We start from the raw sequence: 17,386 nt of genomic DNA, 5'->3' as shown, positions 1-17,386 counted from the left end.
TCCGGGGAAGCTGCTAAACTTGGGGAACCGGGTTAACGAGCAGCGCCTATGCAATGCATCAGGAAAACATTGGTGGCCACCCCGTGTTTCTCTTTGAATCGCTCGGTGTAACACCGCTGGCAGTCTATTGAAGAACCTTTTTAAATCCTCAACATTGCAGGATTTTTTTTTGGAAAGGGGGCGTGGGGAGGAAAAGTCACGTGATTCAGTAGGGCAGCCTCTTCTTGTGGGAGTGAGAGGTACAGCACGCTGCGGTCAGCAAGTCGAGGTTGTTACACTGAGCCGGTGGCTCTTCGGACACAGAGTGAAAGGGAATAGATTTGCATAGTTTAATTTGCAGTGACGCCGAAGGAGTTAGTTATCCGCCTGGTCTCTCTGATCAAACCTGCTGGACGGGCAGTGGTTTTGTTTGAGCTGAGAGTTGCAGCACTTCTTCAACAGAGCGGGGCTGCAGGAGCCCCGGAAGGGGGTGGTCGCGGTGTTGCTGAGTTAAGCGAGCTCTACCACCACCCCCCCCCCCCCCCCCCACCCTTCTCCTACACCATGATCCGTTTAAACTGGCTCTGGGTGTTTACTTCTTTCCTTCACTTCGCCTGCGGATTTGGTGAGTCCTTTGGGGGGGGGGGGGTGGAAATTGTGTTTGCATCTTTCTTTCACACTTTCAAGCAAGTTACCAAGGTCTTTCCTACCTGGGGACGGACGCCGCACAGTTAAAGATTGACTAACTTCGGTGCTTAAAATGCACCTTATATAGTACTTTTAAGTAATGTATTGCAGCTGATGGCAAAGAACATTTCTTCCTCGAGTTAAATTTGGGTGAAATTTTAAACTTTATGTGATACGGAGCAAAAAAAATCCACACAAGTTTATAGTTGTGAATGGGTCGGTTTATGGTGGCTGACCTGCTTTTTTAACGTTTAACATTTTAAGCTATTCTATAGGTAAACAAATTTTAGACATTCGCACACTTTTAAGTTTGATTAGCCCATGCCCTTTCCATTTAACTTTTTAAACCATTTTAAGTTCCCTGCGATGCTCATTCTGCCTAATGTGAATAAGAACTATTAGAAGCAAATAGCATTTGTTTGTCGCATTTTACTGAATGTGACTGACAACCGTTCTTTGCTGCAAAGGGAATGGGTGATGCCTCAAATAGGTGATTAGCTTTGTCTCTTTATTACCGTCTTCTGTTACAAGAAGGGGGAAACACTTATAAGTGCTTTTAATCGTCAGCACCTCGAAAAGCTGGAAGGCAGTGTTGTAATGTGGGGAACTACTTAAGCCAACTTTACTGTCGACTGTGGTGAGAATTAAAAATCAGATCATCTCTTTAATTTATTGCATGAATAATAAATGTTGACCAGTAGACGGACTGCTGTCCCTCAAATTGTGGCAAGATGTTTTGTGTATACCTGTGAGGGCCTTTGAATTCATGTCTCAACCAAATGATGGCTCCTGTGACATTGTAGCACACTTTCAATATGGCACTGGAGCATCAGCCAAAATTATGTGCACAATTTCCTGGAATGTGCTTGAATCGACAATCTTCCAACTCTGGAATGAGAAACTAGATCAAATGATAATAGTACTGGCTTGATTTTTGAGAAGATTGTAATGGTACAATGTGGAATCCTTAATTGTGTGATTTAACTGTTTCTTCTGGCATGTGGGAGGAAGCCAGCAGATGTCACCAAATATTTTTCTTTACTGACATTAGAGTGGATCTATTATTATATGTGCATAGGTTAACATAATATACTCAGGAAGAATTAAAGTTGTTGACTTCAGCCCCTGTATGTTGAATTTGGTTGCTTACTGAAGGCCTATTTAATACACTTAAATTGTTCATTAATCTGTGGTTTGACAATAATATGTATAGTACATTTAATCCATTGATACAAAATAACCGAGAAGAGTTGAGTGTTGACTCCGTGTGTTAAATTTGACATCTTTAATGACAGTAGATCTAGTTCAATGCTCTTTTATTGTACATTAATCTGTGGTTTGGCAATTTGTGCATTTGTCCTGTATTCTATGATATGGTTTATATTGTGGAAATCAAACATCAGTTGCGTTATGTCTCTTTTTATTTTGTGGCTGCTGTTTCTATAAATAGGGTTAGAAAATCTGCTGTCAGAAACTATATTTCTGAATGATAGTGCTTCTTTTGGCAATACTTGTATCAACTGATTGAGATTAGACTGGATAATTTTCTGGGTATTGGAGTTGAGGACATTTGATCAAGGACAATCCATATCTCACTGTACAGGAGGCTGGGTGTTCTTGTTGAGGAATTCTTTGAAATGCTGTTTCCAGTGGGTGCTGACTGCCTCCTATTGCTGATAAGCTCTCCTCCATTCCTGGCTCTCAGTAGGCTGAGCCCTTGGGTGTTTGGGCCGTAGATGGTCTGGACAGCACTGAAGAATTTGTGCTTGTTGTTATCTCTCCAGATATTTCGTGTTGGAGGCACTGTGTAAATGTTGTGACAATTGATACCAAATCATATGTTTGAACTGGGACTCTGTTCCACACACCCATTATACTGTGGGGAGGAGGTGCGTCTTTTCCACAGATTCACTTTTGTTCATTGCTTGTAAATGCTATGTTTGTGCTCTCCACCTTGAACTCATTGACCACTGAATTGATTGCTCACTGAAGTAGTTGTATTGCACAACTGAAGTTACAACAGTGCACGAGTGGAGTTGAGAGTTAGAGTAGTATTTACAATGTGCTGGTAAAGGCTACCAGTAACTCTTCCACACCTTGAGCCCTGACTGCAGCATCTAAGAGTGACAGGAAGTTCTTGCTTTCTGAAAAGCTTGGTAAACTTCTTGAGAATGTCACTCCTTCGAAACGAATGTTATGTGTTATAACACTCTTCAAACATAAGTAAAAATTTATCAAAGTTAATTTTTTACAACTAAAAAGAAATGAGACCAAATGAAATGTCAAACTTAATCTGATCGCAGTTAATTATTAACTTACGAATAGAGGGATGACACCTTTCATTCTGTACCTTTTTATCTGAGGAAATGGAAAAACTGGTAGTTCAATCAGATTGCTTAATACCTGTGAAAATACTTAAACTATGGTCATGGTTCTTGAGCAGGCATGTGTTTGTGGTACATAGCATTCATCCACAAACTTCAGCTGCATTAAAAAAATAGTTTGTGTATGTTGGTGGCGTTAACTTGAGGTAGAAGGTTGGATGGGATTTGTCCACTAATATCTTGGAATCTTCAGCAGGGAGACCCAAACCAAGGAGGTTTTTTTTCAAAAAGAAAAATGTGAATTAAAAGACTGGAAACTTTCTTCATTTGAAAGCTTTTAAACCAATGAGGGAGAAATGCAAATTTGAATAGTAAAATTCCAATTAATCCGCTATACAACTACAGTAAAACTCCAATAATGTGGCAGGTTCGGAACTTTGCTGCTAGACTCACTGAATTTCCAAACTATTGGATGTTATTTCTACTAATACGATGACACATTTTGAACTGACTATTTTTAAGATGTTACATAGTATTGTAATACATCTTCCAGTGAACCAGTTATGTTGAAGGGGAATGTCAAAGTGAAATTTATTGTCATGTGCACAAGTACATGTATGCACATGTACAATGAGAAATTTGCTTGCTACAGCATCATAGGTACACAGCATCATACAAGCAGCATTCACAAGGAAAAATAAATTAAACATAAATTATACACAAATTTCACAAGAAAGAACATAATTAGAACAAAAAAAAGACACAGTCCATTGATGCAAAATGGTCATGGTATTACTATACTAAGGTAGTGATTAGGGTTGTGTCAGTTGGTTCACGAACCAAGTGGTTGAAGGGAACTGGCTGTTCTTGAATCTAGTGGTGTGGGGCTTCTGTACCTCCTTCCTGATGGTAAGTGTGAGAAGATGGCATGGCCTGAATGGTGGGGATCTTTGGATGTTGCCCTCTTGAGGCAGTGCGTCTTCTAGATACTACTGATGATATTTGTTTGTTATCCTCACTTATACTGAGGTACAGTGAAAAACTTGTCTTGCATACCGATCGTACAGGTCAATTCATTACACAGTGCAGTTACATTTTGTTAGTACAGAGTGCATTGAGGTAGTACAGGTAGAAGTGTCACAGCTACAGAGAAAGTGCAGTGCAATAAGGTGCAAGGTCACAACACGGTAGATTGTGAGGTCAGAGTCCAGTTCATTGTATAAGGGAACAGTTCAATAGTCTTATGACAGTAGGGTAGAAGCTGTCCTTAAGACTGGAGGTACGTGCCCTCAGGCTCCTGTACCTTCTGCCTGATGGAAGACGAGAGAAGAGAGAATGAGCCAGGTGGGTGGGGTCTTTGATTATGCTGGCTGCTTCACCAAGGCAACGAGAGGTAAAGACGGAGTCCAAGGAGGGGACGCTGGTTTCCGTGATGCGCTGGGCTGTGTCCACAACTCTCTGCAGTTTCTTGCGGTCTTGGGCAGAGCAGTTACCATACCAAGCTGTGATGCATCCAGATAGGATGCTTTCTATGGTGTATCTATAAAAGTTGGTGAGTGTCAAAGGGGACAAACTGAATTTCTTAGCCTCCTGAGGAAGTAGAGGCGCTGGTGAGCTTTCTTGGCCGTGGCATCTACGTGATTTGACCAGGACAGGGCTGTTGGTGATGTTCACTCCCAGGAAATTGAAGCTCTTGACCTCAGTACCGTTGACGTAGACATGTGCATGTACACCGCCCCCTTTCCTGAAGTCAATGACGAGCTGTTTTCTTTTGTTGACATTGAAAGGTTGTTGTCGTGACACCATGCCACTAAGCTCTCTATCACCTTCCTGTACTCCGACTCATCACTGTTTGAGATACGGACTATGACGGTGGTATCACCTGCAAACTTGTAGATAATGTTAGAGCAGAATCTGGCCACACAGTCATGAGTGTATAGGGAGTAGAATAGAGGGCTGAGAACACAGCCTTGTGGGGCACCAATGTTGAGAATAATCGTGCCAGAGGTATTGCTGCCTGTCCTTCCTGATTGCGGTCTGTTGATTAGAAAGTCAAGGATCCAGTTGCAGAGGGAGGTGTTAAGTCCTGATGGGGAGGGATGTGCCAGTAACCTATTTGGCTGAGTCCCAACTGAGTGGGAACTGGGGATTGGAAATGGAGCATGGGAACAGGGCCGGTGAGCGGGAAGGGAGAGTGGCAAACATTACCTGGTGAGCTGAATGCTGAACCATTGGATATCCGAGTCTTACTGAATTTGGAAATTCCAGTAGTTTAGCATCTGGCTCATCTGGCACTCAATCTAAACCCATGGGGTCCCAGTTCCCACGCTCCCTTTAATCTAATAAATTTATAATCTTGTATATCCTACAAAAGAAAGAAAATTAAAGTTGGGATTAACAGGAATAACATCCAACAGTCCAGAAAATCTGCCTGTCTGGCACTATCCAAGTTCAGAATGTACCAGATTATTAGAGCTTTACTGTAGTTTCTTTGTCCAGTCATTTTGTGCCTTTTTGTTTACCTGGTAATTGGTTTATTGTTGTCACATGTACCGAGATACAGTGAAAAGCTTTGTTTTGTATGCCATCCAGACAGATCATTCCAAACATAAGTACATTGGTAGTACAAAAGGAAAAACTAACAATGCAAAATATAGTGTTACAGTTACAGAGAAAGTGCAGTGCTAGTTGACAAATAAAGTGCAAGGGCCATGACGAGGTTGGTTGAGAGATCAAGAGTTCACCTTTTATTGTATAAGAGGTCTGTTCAAGATTCTTATAACAGCAGGATAGAAGCTGTCCTTGAGCCTGGTGATGTATGTTTTCAGGGTTTTGTATCTTCTGCCCGATGGGATGGTGGGGGGGGGGGGGGGGGGGGGGGGGGGGGGGGGGGGGGGGGGGGGGGGGGGGGGGGGGCGGAGGAGAGGGGACTTTGATTATGTTGGCTGCTTTCCCGAGGCTGTGGGAAGTGTAGACAGAGTCCACGGAGGGGAGGCTGGTTTTTGTGATAGACTGGGCTGTGTTCACAACTGTTTCATCAGATTTGATTCCATGTATTTATATTTTTATTATAGTAGAAGGTTATCCTATACAAGGTTCATGAAATATGAGAGAGAGTAAGAATAAAGGATTTGTTTTCTCACATTGGTACACAGTAACGAATGGAAAACAATACTGATTAATGTTTGGGTCTTAGCTGTTCACATTGCGCATCGATGACAGATTAGGGGAACAGAATGTTGTGTGTCCAAGTTTGCTGATCGTGCCGAACTGGTGGAAATTGAACTGTGCGGAGGATGCAGAAAGAGATAAACGTGTTAGACTAGTAGAAAAATAGTAGGGCAGCACGGTAGCGTAGCGGTTAATGTAATGCTGTCACTGCGCTAGCAACCTGGGTTCAATTCCTGCTCCTGCCTGAAAGGAGTTTGTGCATTCTCCCTCTGTCTGCGTGGGTTTCCTTTGGGCGCTCCAGTTCCCTCCCATATTCCTTAAAAAAAGAAATATGGGTTAGGAGCTGTGGGCATGTTATGTCGGCACCGGAAGAGTGGCGACACTTGTGGGCTGCCCTCAGCACATTCTTAGCAACGCAAAAAGACGTATTTCACTGTGTGTTTCGATGTCCATGTGACAAATACATATCTTAATATCTTAGAATATAATGTGGAGAAATGAGGTTATTCACTTTGGGGTGGCTGGTGAGGTGCCTGTCAAGCTGCTTGTGATCCGTTGGTGCTGCCCTCTTCCCTCTCGCTTCTGACTTGTGCCTTACAGGTGGTGGAGAAGGTGAACTCTTGAAGCTGCGCTCACCCAGGCAAGTTGTATCGAGTGCTGCCAGCTGTTTTTTTTTGACATCGTATGGAGTGAATCAAATTGCCTGGAGACTGGCTTCTTTCTTTGTGGGGTGGGGGGTCTCGGGAGGAAGCTGAGATAGGTCATCTATTCTGTACTTGTGACTGAACCTAGTTGTGAATGCTTCAGTCTTTACGTTCTTGAGCACCAGGCCCTGATCTCATTGAGGATGGGATGTCCTTGGAGCCTCTTCCTCCTTCCTGTGAGCTGTTTAATTGTCCACCAACGTTCTTGATAAGATGAGATAGAACTGCAGAGCTTCACACTAATATGTGGATTGTTAACTTGGTCTATTGGGGCTTAGAGGGATATGGGCCGAACATAGGACATTGGGACTAGCTGGGTGGGCACTGTGGTTGGCATGGACTCGTCGGGCCAAAGGGCCTGTATCCGTGCTGTATTGCTCCATGACTCTAAATGGGACTAGCTTAGATGGGCATCTTGGTCAGTATGGATGTTGTGCCAAAGGGCTTGTTTCCCTGTTGTATTACTCGATGACTCTAATCTCCTGGATCACTATTAATAGTACAGTGAGGGATATGCTTGACAATTGGGATACAGAATGTGGTGAAATAGATTTCTGCTGATGGTCCACAGTACCTCACAGATACCTAGTTTTGAGCTTCCAGATCTTTTTGAGTTCATTTCATTTAACAGGTGTGTAGTTCCACATTGCACATTGGAGTTAGTCCTCAGTGAAGACGGGACTTCGTCTCTATAAGAATTCTGTGGTGGTTACATCTCCCAATGCATCTGATACAGCTCAACTGGTGAATACAAGATCAGGCAGGTTTATTCCTCTGTTGGTTCACCCACTACCTGTCGTATCTGGTTGGCAACGATATCCTTCAGGAATTGGCCAGCTCGGTTAGTGGTGGTCCTGGCTGAGGAGTTTAGAACTAGTGGTCGTAGTATGTCAATTAGGACGGAAGTGAGAAATTTCTTCACTCAATGGTGGTGAATCTTTAGAAATCTCAATTTTTTTTTGGAGGGCGGTGAAGGCTCTCTCATTGATTACGTTCAAAATGGAGAGCAGCAGATTTCTTATTAGAGGAATTGAGGGACGGGGCAGGGATATAGGTAGCACCGTAGGTCAACCATGGTCTTGGTGAACAACTTGACTGGGTTCAGAAGCTGAATGGCCTACTCTTGCTCCATTATCTTGAGTTTTCTTATAACTGTCAGGTAAACATGGAAGCTAGTTCTGTGTTTTTGCATCAGAGTGCAATGAAGTTGACAATGGCAGACATCTGTATGAAAGTTTGGCATATCCCCTTCCAGACAGGCTTGCCCACCTATCCTGAACTACTGCATAGATGTAGAAATTTTCAAACCATTGCAGTAGGTGACCAGAAGCTTGGTCACTTGTGCCAATGTTTTGAGGCCTTAAGAGGAAGAGAGGTAGGCAGCCAAGTTTAGAGAAGGAATTCTAGACTTGGGAATTGGGATTAAGGTCAAAGCTTTTTAGTAGAGCAAGTAAAATCAGTAATGACTAAGGAGTGTTGAATTGGAGGCTAGAGAGATGGGGAGGGATAAGACCATGATCAGAATTTTAAATCTGGATTCAAAAGAATTAAATGTCTTGTTAGAATGTGCATTATTTTGGTGGTTTCCTCAATCAGCTCTAAGACTTAAACATCAACTAAATGTAGAAGTTGGTGTTCTCTCTTTCACATCACACACACACTTTGTGTCTGTTGTTTCCTTTTATCAAATGGTTTGAGTGTTTGGGCTGAGGTAGAGACAGTGCGTTATTGTGTTGTATTCAATCTCACCACAGTTGAGCTTGGGGAAAACTGGCAACACTGTATGGCAAGCAAGGTCATGAAATCTGTTGGCAGACTCTGAAAGGACATGAAGCTTAATCTGCTACAAAGATCTAAATTAATGAGGCTGCTTTTGAGCTGGGTTGTTCTTTTACTGAAAATTTTCTCCCATTCACTCCAGAAAGCATTGACTTGGACAGCAGCCTCTATCGTTACTAAACTTACTATTCACTTGTATACCCAAGACAATGTTAGCTGATATTCAAAGGAAGAAAGGTAAAGAGAATGAGACTTGCAGTTCTGCTCTTGTTCTCATGAAATCAGGACTATTGAAGCCTGCTTTGATGTTAGTTACTTATATGGCATCAAGTTCATTCATCTTCCAAGGAGGTATCTTTTGGAGATTATTTTCTACCTGCTTGTGCCTCAACCCCAGTTTCTAAACATATTCCCGCTTTTCCATGCAATCTTGATCCTCCCTTTTGATTCTTTCCACTCCCTGCCCTTTCTGAATCTCGGTTCTTTGTCCTGCATTTCCCTCCCTGACTTCAGTCAAATAGCCTCCTCCGATGCCATAACACTTGTGTGAGTCTCTGAATTGAGCGTACATTCGAAAAGCACACCTCAGCTTTCAGGCCATTGATCTGGTGGTTCACCGCCTGCAATGTATGCATGGCCCTGATGGTGTGGAGCTTCTGTGAAGTGACTAATGTTTTGGTACTGAGATACAATGAAAAGCTTTTGTTTGCATGCCATCCAGATGGATCATTCCAAACATATGTAAGTACATCGAGGAAGTACAAAAAGTAAATAAAACAATGCAGAATATGGTGTCACAGTTATAGAGAAAGTGCAGGTAGACAAATAAGGTGCAAGGGCCATGATGAGGTAGACTGAGAGGTCAAGAGTTCATCTTTATTGTATAATAGGTCCATTCAAGAGCCTTATAATAGCAGGATAGAAGCTGTCCTTGAGCCTGGTGGTACATGTTTTCAGGCTTTTGTATCTTCTGCCCAATGAGAGGGGGGAGAAGAGAGAATGACCCAGGTGGGAGGGGTTCTTGATTATGTTAGCTCCTTTCCCGAGACAGTGGGAAATGTAGACAAGAGTCAACGGAGGGGAGGTTGATTTGCCTGATGGACTGGGCTGCGATAACAACTCTGCAGTTTCTTGTGGTCCTGGCAGAGCAGTTGCCACACCAAGCTGCAATGTATCCAGACAGAATGTACTGTGGTGCATTTGTAAAAATTGATGAGGATCATTGGGGACATGACAAATTTCCTTAGCCTTCTGCGGACGTAGAGGTGCTGGCGTGCTTTCTTGGCCATAGCATCTATGTGACTGGACCAGGACAAGCTATTGGTGATATTTAAACCTTGGAACTTGAAGCTCTCAACCATCTCCACATCAGCTCCATCGATACAAATGGGTGTGTACTCTGCCCTGCTTCCTGAAGTCAATGACCAACTTCTTGTTTTTGCTGACATTAAGGGCGAGGTTGCTGTCTTGACACCATGCCATTAGGTTCTCTATCTCTTTCCTGTACTCCTATTGTTGTTTGAGAGCTCCCCCACTACAGTGGTGTCAGCTGCAAACTTGCAGATGGAGTTAGAGCAGAACCTGGCCACACAGTCATGAGTGTATAGGGAGAAAAGTAAGGGGCTGAGGACACAGCTTTACAGGACATTGGTGTTGAGGTTAATCGTGGTGGAGGTGTTGCTGCCTATCCTTGTTGATTATGGTCTGTTGGTCAGGAAGTCATGGATCCATTTGCAGAGGGGGCTGCCGAGTCCTGGGTTGAGGGGTTGGAGATGAGTTTGTTTGGAATTCTAGTATTGAAGGAGGAGCTGTAGTCAATAAATAAGAGTCTGCTGTAGGTGTCATTGTTATCCAGATGTTCCAGAGATGAGTGTAGGGCCGGGTGGGGGTGGCATCTGCTGTGGACCTGTTTTGGCGGCAGGCAAACTGCAGTGGGTCGAGGTTGTCTGGGAGGCTGGAGTTGATGTGAGCCGTGACCAGCTTCTCCCAGCCTTCAGTTATTTCATAAATTGGGCTAGCGGTATGCTTATTATCATACACTTTTGAGGATTTTGAGAGAACAGAATTGGAAAACTAAAGGGATTTAAGAGGGGAATTCCTGACCTTTTACACATCCTTCATTTCCTTCACCACACCACTGGAAATCAAATTTGTAGGAATAGAGGGTTTGAGAGGTTGACTGTTTACGTTTAATGAAGATAAGATCTCTTTATTAGTCGCATGTACATCAAAACACACAGTGAAATGCATCTTTTTGCGTAGAGTGTTCTGGGGGCAGCCCGTAAGTGTTGCCACACTTCTGGCGCCAACATAGCACGCACACAACTTCCTAACCCATACGTCTTTGGAATGTGGGAGGAAACCGGAGCACCCAGAGGAAACCCACGCAGACACTGGGAGAACGTACAAACTCCTTACAGACAGCAGCCGGAATTGAACTGCTGCACTACCGTGCCATCCAGATAGTGTGAGATGTTCAGACATCAATCTAGATTTTGAGCTACCCACAATAAAGATCAGTGAAAATTAATGTTGTGAGTAAGTGTGACTTGGTGTAGCAGCGGGAAGTGAGTGGGGGAGGAAGGTGTGAACAAGAAGGTGTGTGTCTGCATCCATCCAGATGTTAGACACCCTGGCCAGTGGCTGAGTCCTTGCTCTGACAAGACTATGGTAGCTGATGGGCGACAGCCAGCACATGTTGGAGTGTCTGCTGTGGTGAATTGATTGCTGATCTTGAATAATCCCTGACCGAATTTTTCAACAGAAGATGAGCTGATCTCCTTTGGGAATTTGTGTCAGAGGTGGAAGGGAGACAAACATCCTGGAAATGGTGTGAGGAGTAGGGAAAAAATAATTGGATCAAAGTCCCCCTGATGCTCACAATGTATCCTTGGCATAAGACCTTCTTTTAATAGGGAGAAAAGTGGAAGATCTCATGTCAACACACCCAGTCCAGGCACTTGTATCTGTAATACATCATAGTCCAAAGATTCACAAGGATGTTCACATCATTCGGGACACAATGACTGTTTAATCTATTCTGTCATCTCCATCGAATGAACAATGTTAGCAGAAGGACTTGAAGACCCCACAGAGAAAGCTGTCTTTAATCCAACACTCCACAACCAATAAGACCCACAGTCTGCAATGCCTGGTCTGCCCAGACATCTGTCGTTGTAGCACCTGTGAACTGACTCTAAATCTGTACTGGAAGGAACCAAGACTGGTTTGTCAAGAATGACCAAAGGATCCATGAAATAATAATTTGCAAATAGGTGTTCTTGGCAGCTCAGCCCCAAGGAGAGGGAAAACTGATCTCAAGGCAATGCAACATTGAGGTCCAACAAAATACTGTGACTAAAAGGTCAGATGGTGGCGTGGAAGAGTGTAGGAGATCTGGCAAGTAACTGGATAATGAAAACCACTGCGGATCTTTCAGTGCTTCAAAGATTATTGACGAGCCCAGACATCCAAGGATGTATCCTAGTGAGAGCCAAGAATAGAGGAGAACTCATCAAGGTCAGAGAGGCAGTCGGGGTCAGCTGGAAGAGGCACTTTGCAGGTCTTAACCAAGGCTCTTTGGTGTGCCTGCTCTGATTCCATTCCACTGTACACCATTGTATCCATCTCAGTGCTAACCCCAGAGCTTGAAGAGGACTGGAGAAACAAGATGGCGTACATGGATTATTGTGTGCAATTCTGGTCGCCCCCATTACAGGGAGCTTTGGAAAGGTACAGAAGAGGTTTACCAGGATGCTGCCTGGATTAGAGGTTATGAGCTATGAGGAGAGGTTGGACAGGGTTGTTTCCTCTGGAGGCTGAGGGGAGACCTGATAGAAGTGTCTAAAATTATGAGAAGCATAGGCAGTCACTTTTTCCCAGGGTAGAAATGTCAAATACTAGGGGACATACATTTAAGGTGAGAGGAGGAAAGTTTTAAAGGAGACGTGTGGGCCAAGTTTTTTTTTGACATAGAGATTGGTGGGTGCCTAGAATGGGCTTCCATGGGTGGCGGTGGAAACGCATGATAGTGGCACTTAAGAGGCTTTTAGATAGACACATGAATATGCAGGGAATGGAGGGATGTGGATCACGTACAGGCGGAAGGGATTAGTTTAATTCTGCATCATGTTTGGCACAGACATGGTGGGCCAAAGTGCCTGTTCCTGTGCTGTACTGTTCTATGTTCTAAATCTTTGCTGCAGTACCAAAATATGACAGAAAAACTTGTATCATGATTTCATGCCCTCACCTTCCACATCTAGGAACAGACGATCTTAGAGAAGCCACAATCCTGCCCATTTCAAGATGGGAGGCAATGGTGATTTGCAGTAATTGGAGGATTCACCTTGCATTCCAGAAGAAAATTAATTGTAAGCATTTTCCTCAGCATCTTCCTCCCGGAGCAACCCTGCAGATTCCAGCTGTTAAGTGGAGCAAGAACATCTGAACTTTGCTGTGTGAGGAGTCCCTAAGTGAGTGTAGGGAAGCAACATCAACCACTGTGTGTGGTAACCTTGGAAAAATCCTTGGACTTGATTGGCCAAGAGAGTTATTGAGGATCCTTAGACTTGGCTGTTCCCAATATCAAGGAGCACTCGGGAAGTAATGACTGCAATGTCCATGGACGGAGAAAATAAGAGCACAGTTTTCAGTTTGGGTATAGAATTTCAATAAATGGGTTTAATTACCTGTTAGCCAATATAAAATGTTTTTAGTGGACTCTCCTTGTGGATTTCTTTATGGAGCTCCTTTTATTTCGATTTCTCTGGACTAACTGTCGGTTACGTGGATGGGTTGCTGCCTTGGTGAGCGTTTTGGGACATCTGACACGTGATGCTGAAGAGGGAGCTTTCCTCTGGACTAATTTTTTTCTCTCACGTGGGAAGGTGCCATGTATTGGCTTTTGTTTCTGCCTTTTCTCTACCTTGTTCCAACCTCGCACCGACCTCCAGACCAAGAGTGAACTCTTCTGCTCTAAAGCTTTCTACCTTTTTAATAGGCAGTGAAATTTTCATAAATTGAACAAAGGCAGAAATCTTAAGTCCACAGAGGTGGAAAAATGTCATGTATTGAGGGTTTATCGTATGTTGACTTCAGGCCAGTGAGTTCTTGCTTGCTCAGTCACATGCAGTTGTTCAGTGTCAACCAGCTGAAAGTACACTGTGTCAAGTCACATGTTTCCAACTTGTTGCTGAATCTGAGTGTGCCAGACCATTATGTGTCTGTTAGAACTTTCTGTGCTGGGGTGTTTGCTAACTTGGGGGTCAAAAGTGCCCACCTGTTGGCTAAATATTTGTTTGAGCTATCAGTCACAGAATAGAAGTTGGATAATTTAAAAAGTTCCAAAGGTATCGTGTAAAACATAGTGTAGATTCCTAACATGCACTGTGTGTGTGTGTGTGTGTGTGTGTGTGTGTGTGTGTGTGTGTGTGGGTTGTCCTCCCTGATGCCTATTTCCTAAACACCCCACTCTCTGGAAATAGTAATAGCGAATTGAATCTGGTTTTTCTATGATATCCAGCTTCTGTGTATAATTACTAAATAAATGTGTTGCGCATTGAATAAGAGTTGTACCGTTCTGTTAGGAGATCAGTGGGATCGTCACACTTCTGGCAATTGCCCGGTATTCAAGTCTCTCTCTTCCTGTTTTTCTCCCCCCCACCCACCAATGGATCAGAATTTCCATAATGATGTCGGTGGTGAATTTCTCTCTTCTCCTGGTCACCCGACATGACTTGGGTAGGAGGGTCATGGAACCTGTGGGTTCCTTTGCTGAATTTCTGGCCCTCAAATGCGTAAACCTGGTGACATTGCTCCTACTTGTGTTATGCTTGCATATCCTGTATTATGTCATTAGCATGCAATTGCAGCTGGACTTATTGGGCCTGGAAAGTCTTCGAAAGTGAAGGACAGTCTAACTGCAGGTCAGAGAGAGCTTCACTTTTGTGGAGTGTGTTACTGTGGACATTTGCTTCATCAACCAAATTTGTGCACTTAATCTCTTTTTTTCCTTCCCTCTCAATTCTGAATTCAGTCATGATGCGTTCAGGGCATAGGAACAGGAGTCTGCCATTTAACACCACCAGCCTGTTCTTCTATTCAATTAGAACAATGCTGATTTGACCTTGGCAGCTCTATTATCCATGTTGGTTCATTATCACTTGACACATGTGTCTTGCAAAGATCTATCAGTCTCTGCTGCAAAAATCCATCAATCACCCTATTGAAATTTTCAATGGGCTTAACTTTGACTGTCTTTAGTTGCGAGGAGAGTTTTGCTATATTACCCAACTCCTAGTTTATCCCTTTTTTTTGTTCTAGACTTGTCTATCTGAGGATATTCACCCTGCCAAATGCTTCAGTCCCCTCCAAAGTAGATCACCCTTTGGTTTGTTTCCCCTTAGGACAGAACATTTAAGTTCATGAAAATATAGGTCTCCCTTGACAGCGAACATTCACTAAATGAATCATTTTTACAACTAAGCATTTGATGAATTTGATTTGTTTAGCAAAATGTCATTCACTGTAATGAAAGATGGGGAACACATTGGGAGAATGTCTTTCAAAAGCAGGTTAATGAAAATCAATAACTTGAGTCTTTTTGATCTGGTTAATGGGAAGGGGTTTCTGAAGTTTAGAAAAGCGCAAAAGCAGATGTCAGAAATCTGAAATAAAAGTGGAGAATGCTGGCAGCATCTGTGGAAAGAGAAACTGTTAACGTTTCAGATCTGGGATCCCACATCAGCAGCGCTTGATTTCAAGCAAGCTATGAACACGGAGGGAAAAAATTATCTTGAATAACTCTGCTGTTCTGCCTGGGAACACTGGCAATTGATGAAGGTGCTGCAAGTTTAAGCTTGTCACAACAAACAGTGTGCTTTTGAGTTCTGCATCCTTGCATATGTCCATAGCAACTGGTAACCCCCTCCCCCCAAGCAGGTTAAGGGTTTACTGTTCTTCTTGCCATCTGAATTTTAACACAAAGGATTCTGTAGGAATAGAACCCCATCTGTTAAGTGGGAGATAAACCTGGTGTATCTGGTTCCTATTACACCCAGCTCCCCCCTCCACCACCCTGTTTCATTCCCCTCCCCACCTCCCTCGCTCGATTGCATGCTCCATCAGATTCATTCATCTGCAGCCCTTTGTTGCCTCCACCTATCACCTCCCAGCTTTTCTCACTGCTTTTGCCCTCCTCCATCTGCCAATCACCCTCTGCTCACCTGGATCCACCTATCACTTGCCAGCTCTTGCTCCAACCCCTTGCCCTCGCCTCCATCTCCAGATAAAAGTGTCTCGACCTGAAAGATCGACTGTCCATTTTCCTCTGCAGATGCTGCCTGACCCGCTGAGTTCCTCCAGCACTTTGGTTTTTGCTTGAAAAACTGTATTCTCCTGCGAGTACTCCAGTGCCCTTTGGTCCTGAAAAGGGAGCAGCATTGGTAAGAAGAAAGGGTGATTAGGCCCTCCAGGAGGTGTGTGCAATACAACATATCTGCTGGCATTCCCACTGTAACATTTGCTGACCAGCCAGCATAACCAAAGACCCCTCCCACCACGGACATGCTCTCTTCTCCCCCCTTCCATCGGACAGAAGATACAAAAGCTTGAAAACGTGCATCATCAGGCTCAAGGACCACTTCTATCCAGCTGTTATAAGACTCTTCAACAGAACTCTTGTACGTTGAAGATGAACTTGTGACCTCACAATCTACGTCGTCGTGGCCCTTGCACCTCATTGTCTGCCTGCACTGCACTTTCTCTGTAACTGTAACACTATATTCTGCATTCTGTTATCACTTTTCCCTTGTACTGCCTTGATGTTTTGAAATGATCTGTATGGATGGCTTCCAAAACAATTTTTCACTGTACCTTGGTAAATGTGATGATAATAAACCAATTCCAATTTAAACTGAGCCAAGAATAGTCTTCTGGAGTTGAGACATGACAGAGGAGGCACCATTAACTTGCTATTACCTACAAATTATGTGCCAAGGTGCAGCATGAGTGGTACAGTTGCTAAATTTGGTGGGGGTGATAGGTAAGTAAGTTGTGAATAGGATTTCAGGAGGCTACAAAGAGTATTAGATAAACAAAGTGAGTGGGGAAAGATCTGGCAAATGGAGTGCTTTATAGGAAGGTATGAAGCTATCTCTTTTGGCAGAAAAAGTAAAGAATATTATCTCAAGGTTGAGCGACTACAGAGCCATAAAGTGCAGAGGACTGCACAAGTGCATAATTTTAGAAGGGCACGTATTTGGGTCCAGACAAGTAATTATGAAAGGAGACAGTGTTACTGTTCATTGCGAAGGAAATTGAATAAGGATGTTCTGCTTTGGTGAAACAGGACATATTGAAACCGCACCCAGAGTAATGTGTATTGTGTTTGTTTCCTTATCGGAGGTAGGACATTTAATGTGTTCAAAGCAGCTCAGAGAAGATTTATTCCTGGAATGGCAGTGTTTGTCTTATGAGGAAAGGTTTGATAGACTTGTATCCACTGGAATTTAGAGTGTGAAGGGACTTGATTGAAAGATATTCAAGGAGTCTTGACAAGCTGGATGTGTAGAGAATTTAGAACGAGCAGTCGCTGTTTGAAAATGATTGGAATTGATTTATTCTCGTGTACTGAGGTACAGTGGAAAAACTTGTCTTGCATACCGTTTATGCAGATCAATTCATTACACAGTGCATTGAGGTAGTGAAAGATAAAACAATAACAGAATGCAGAATGAGGTG

General features: G+C 43.4%; 1 protein-coding gene across 2 annotated transcripts in view; it reads left to right on the top strand.

Annotated features, from left to right (window-relative positions):
- The first annotated feature begins 262 nt into the window (after window positions 1-262).
- Window positions 263-17,386, top strand: part of mertka (c-mer proto-oncogene tyrosine kinase a) — a 136,405-nt gene continuing 119,281 nt past the window's right edge. For both annotated transcript variants that reach the window (XM_052024628.1, XM_052024627.1), the window contains exon 1: window positions 263-604. In XM_052024628.1, the coding sequence (XP_051880588.1) occupies window positions 544-604 (61 nt within the window). In that variant the 5' untranslated portion in view covers window positions 263-543. The remainder of the gene's footprint in view (window positions 605-17,386) is intronic.

The sequence above is a fragment of the Pristis pectinata genome, chromosome 10, assembly GCF_009764475.1.
Source record: "Pristis pectinata isolate sPriPec2 chromosome 10, sPriPec2.1.pri, whole genome shotgun sequence".
Classification (NCBI taxonomy): Eukaryota; Metazoa; Chordata; class Chondrichthyes; order Rhinopristiformes; family Pristidae; genus Pristis; species Pristis pectinata.
Note: the sequence above shows the minus strand (reverse complement) of the source record. Positions and strands in the feature narration are given on the sequence as shown.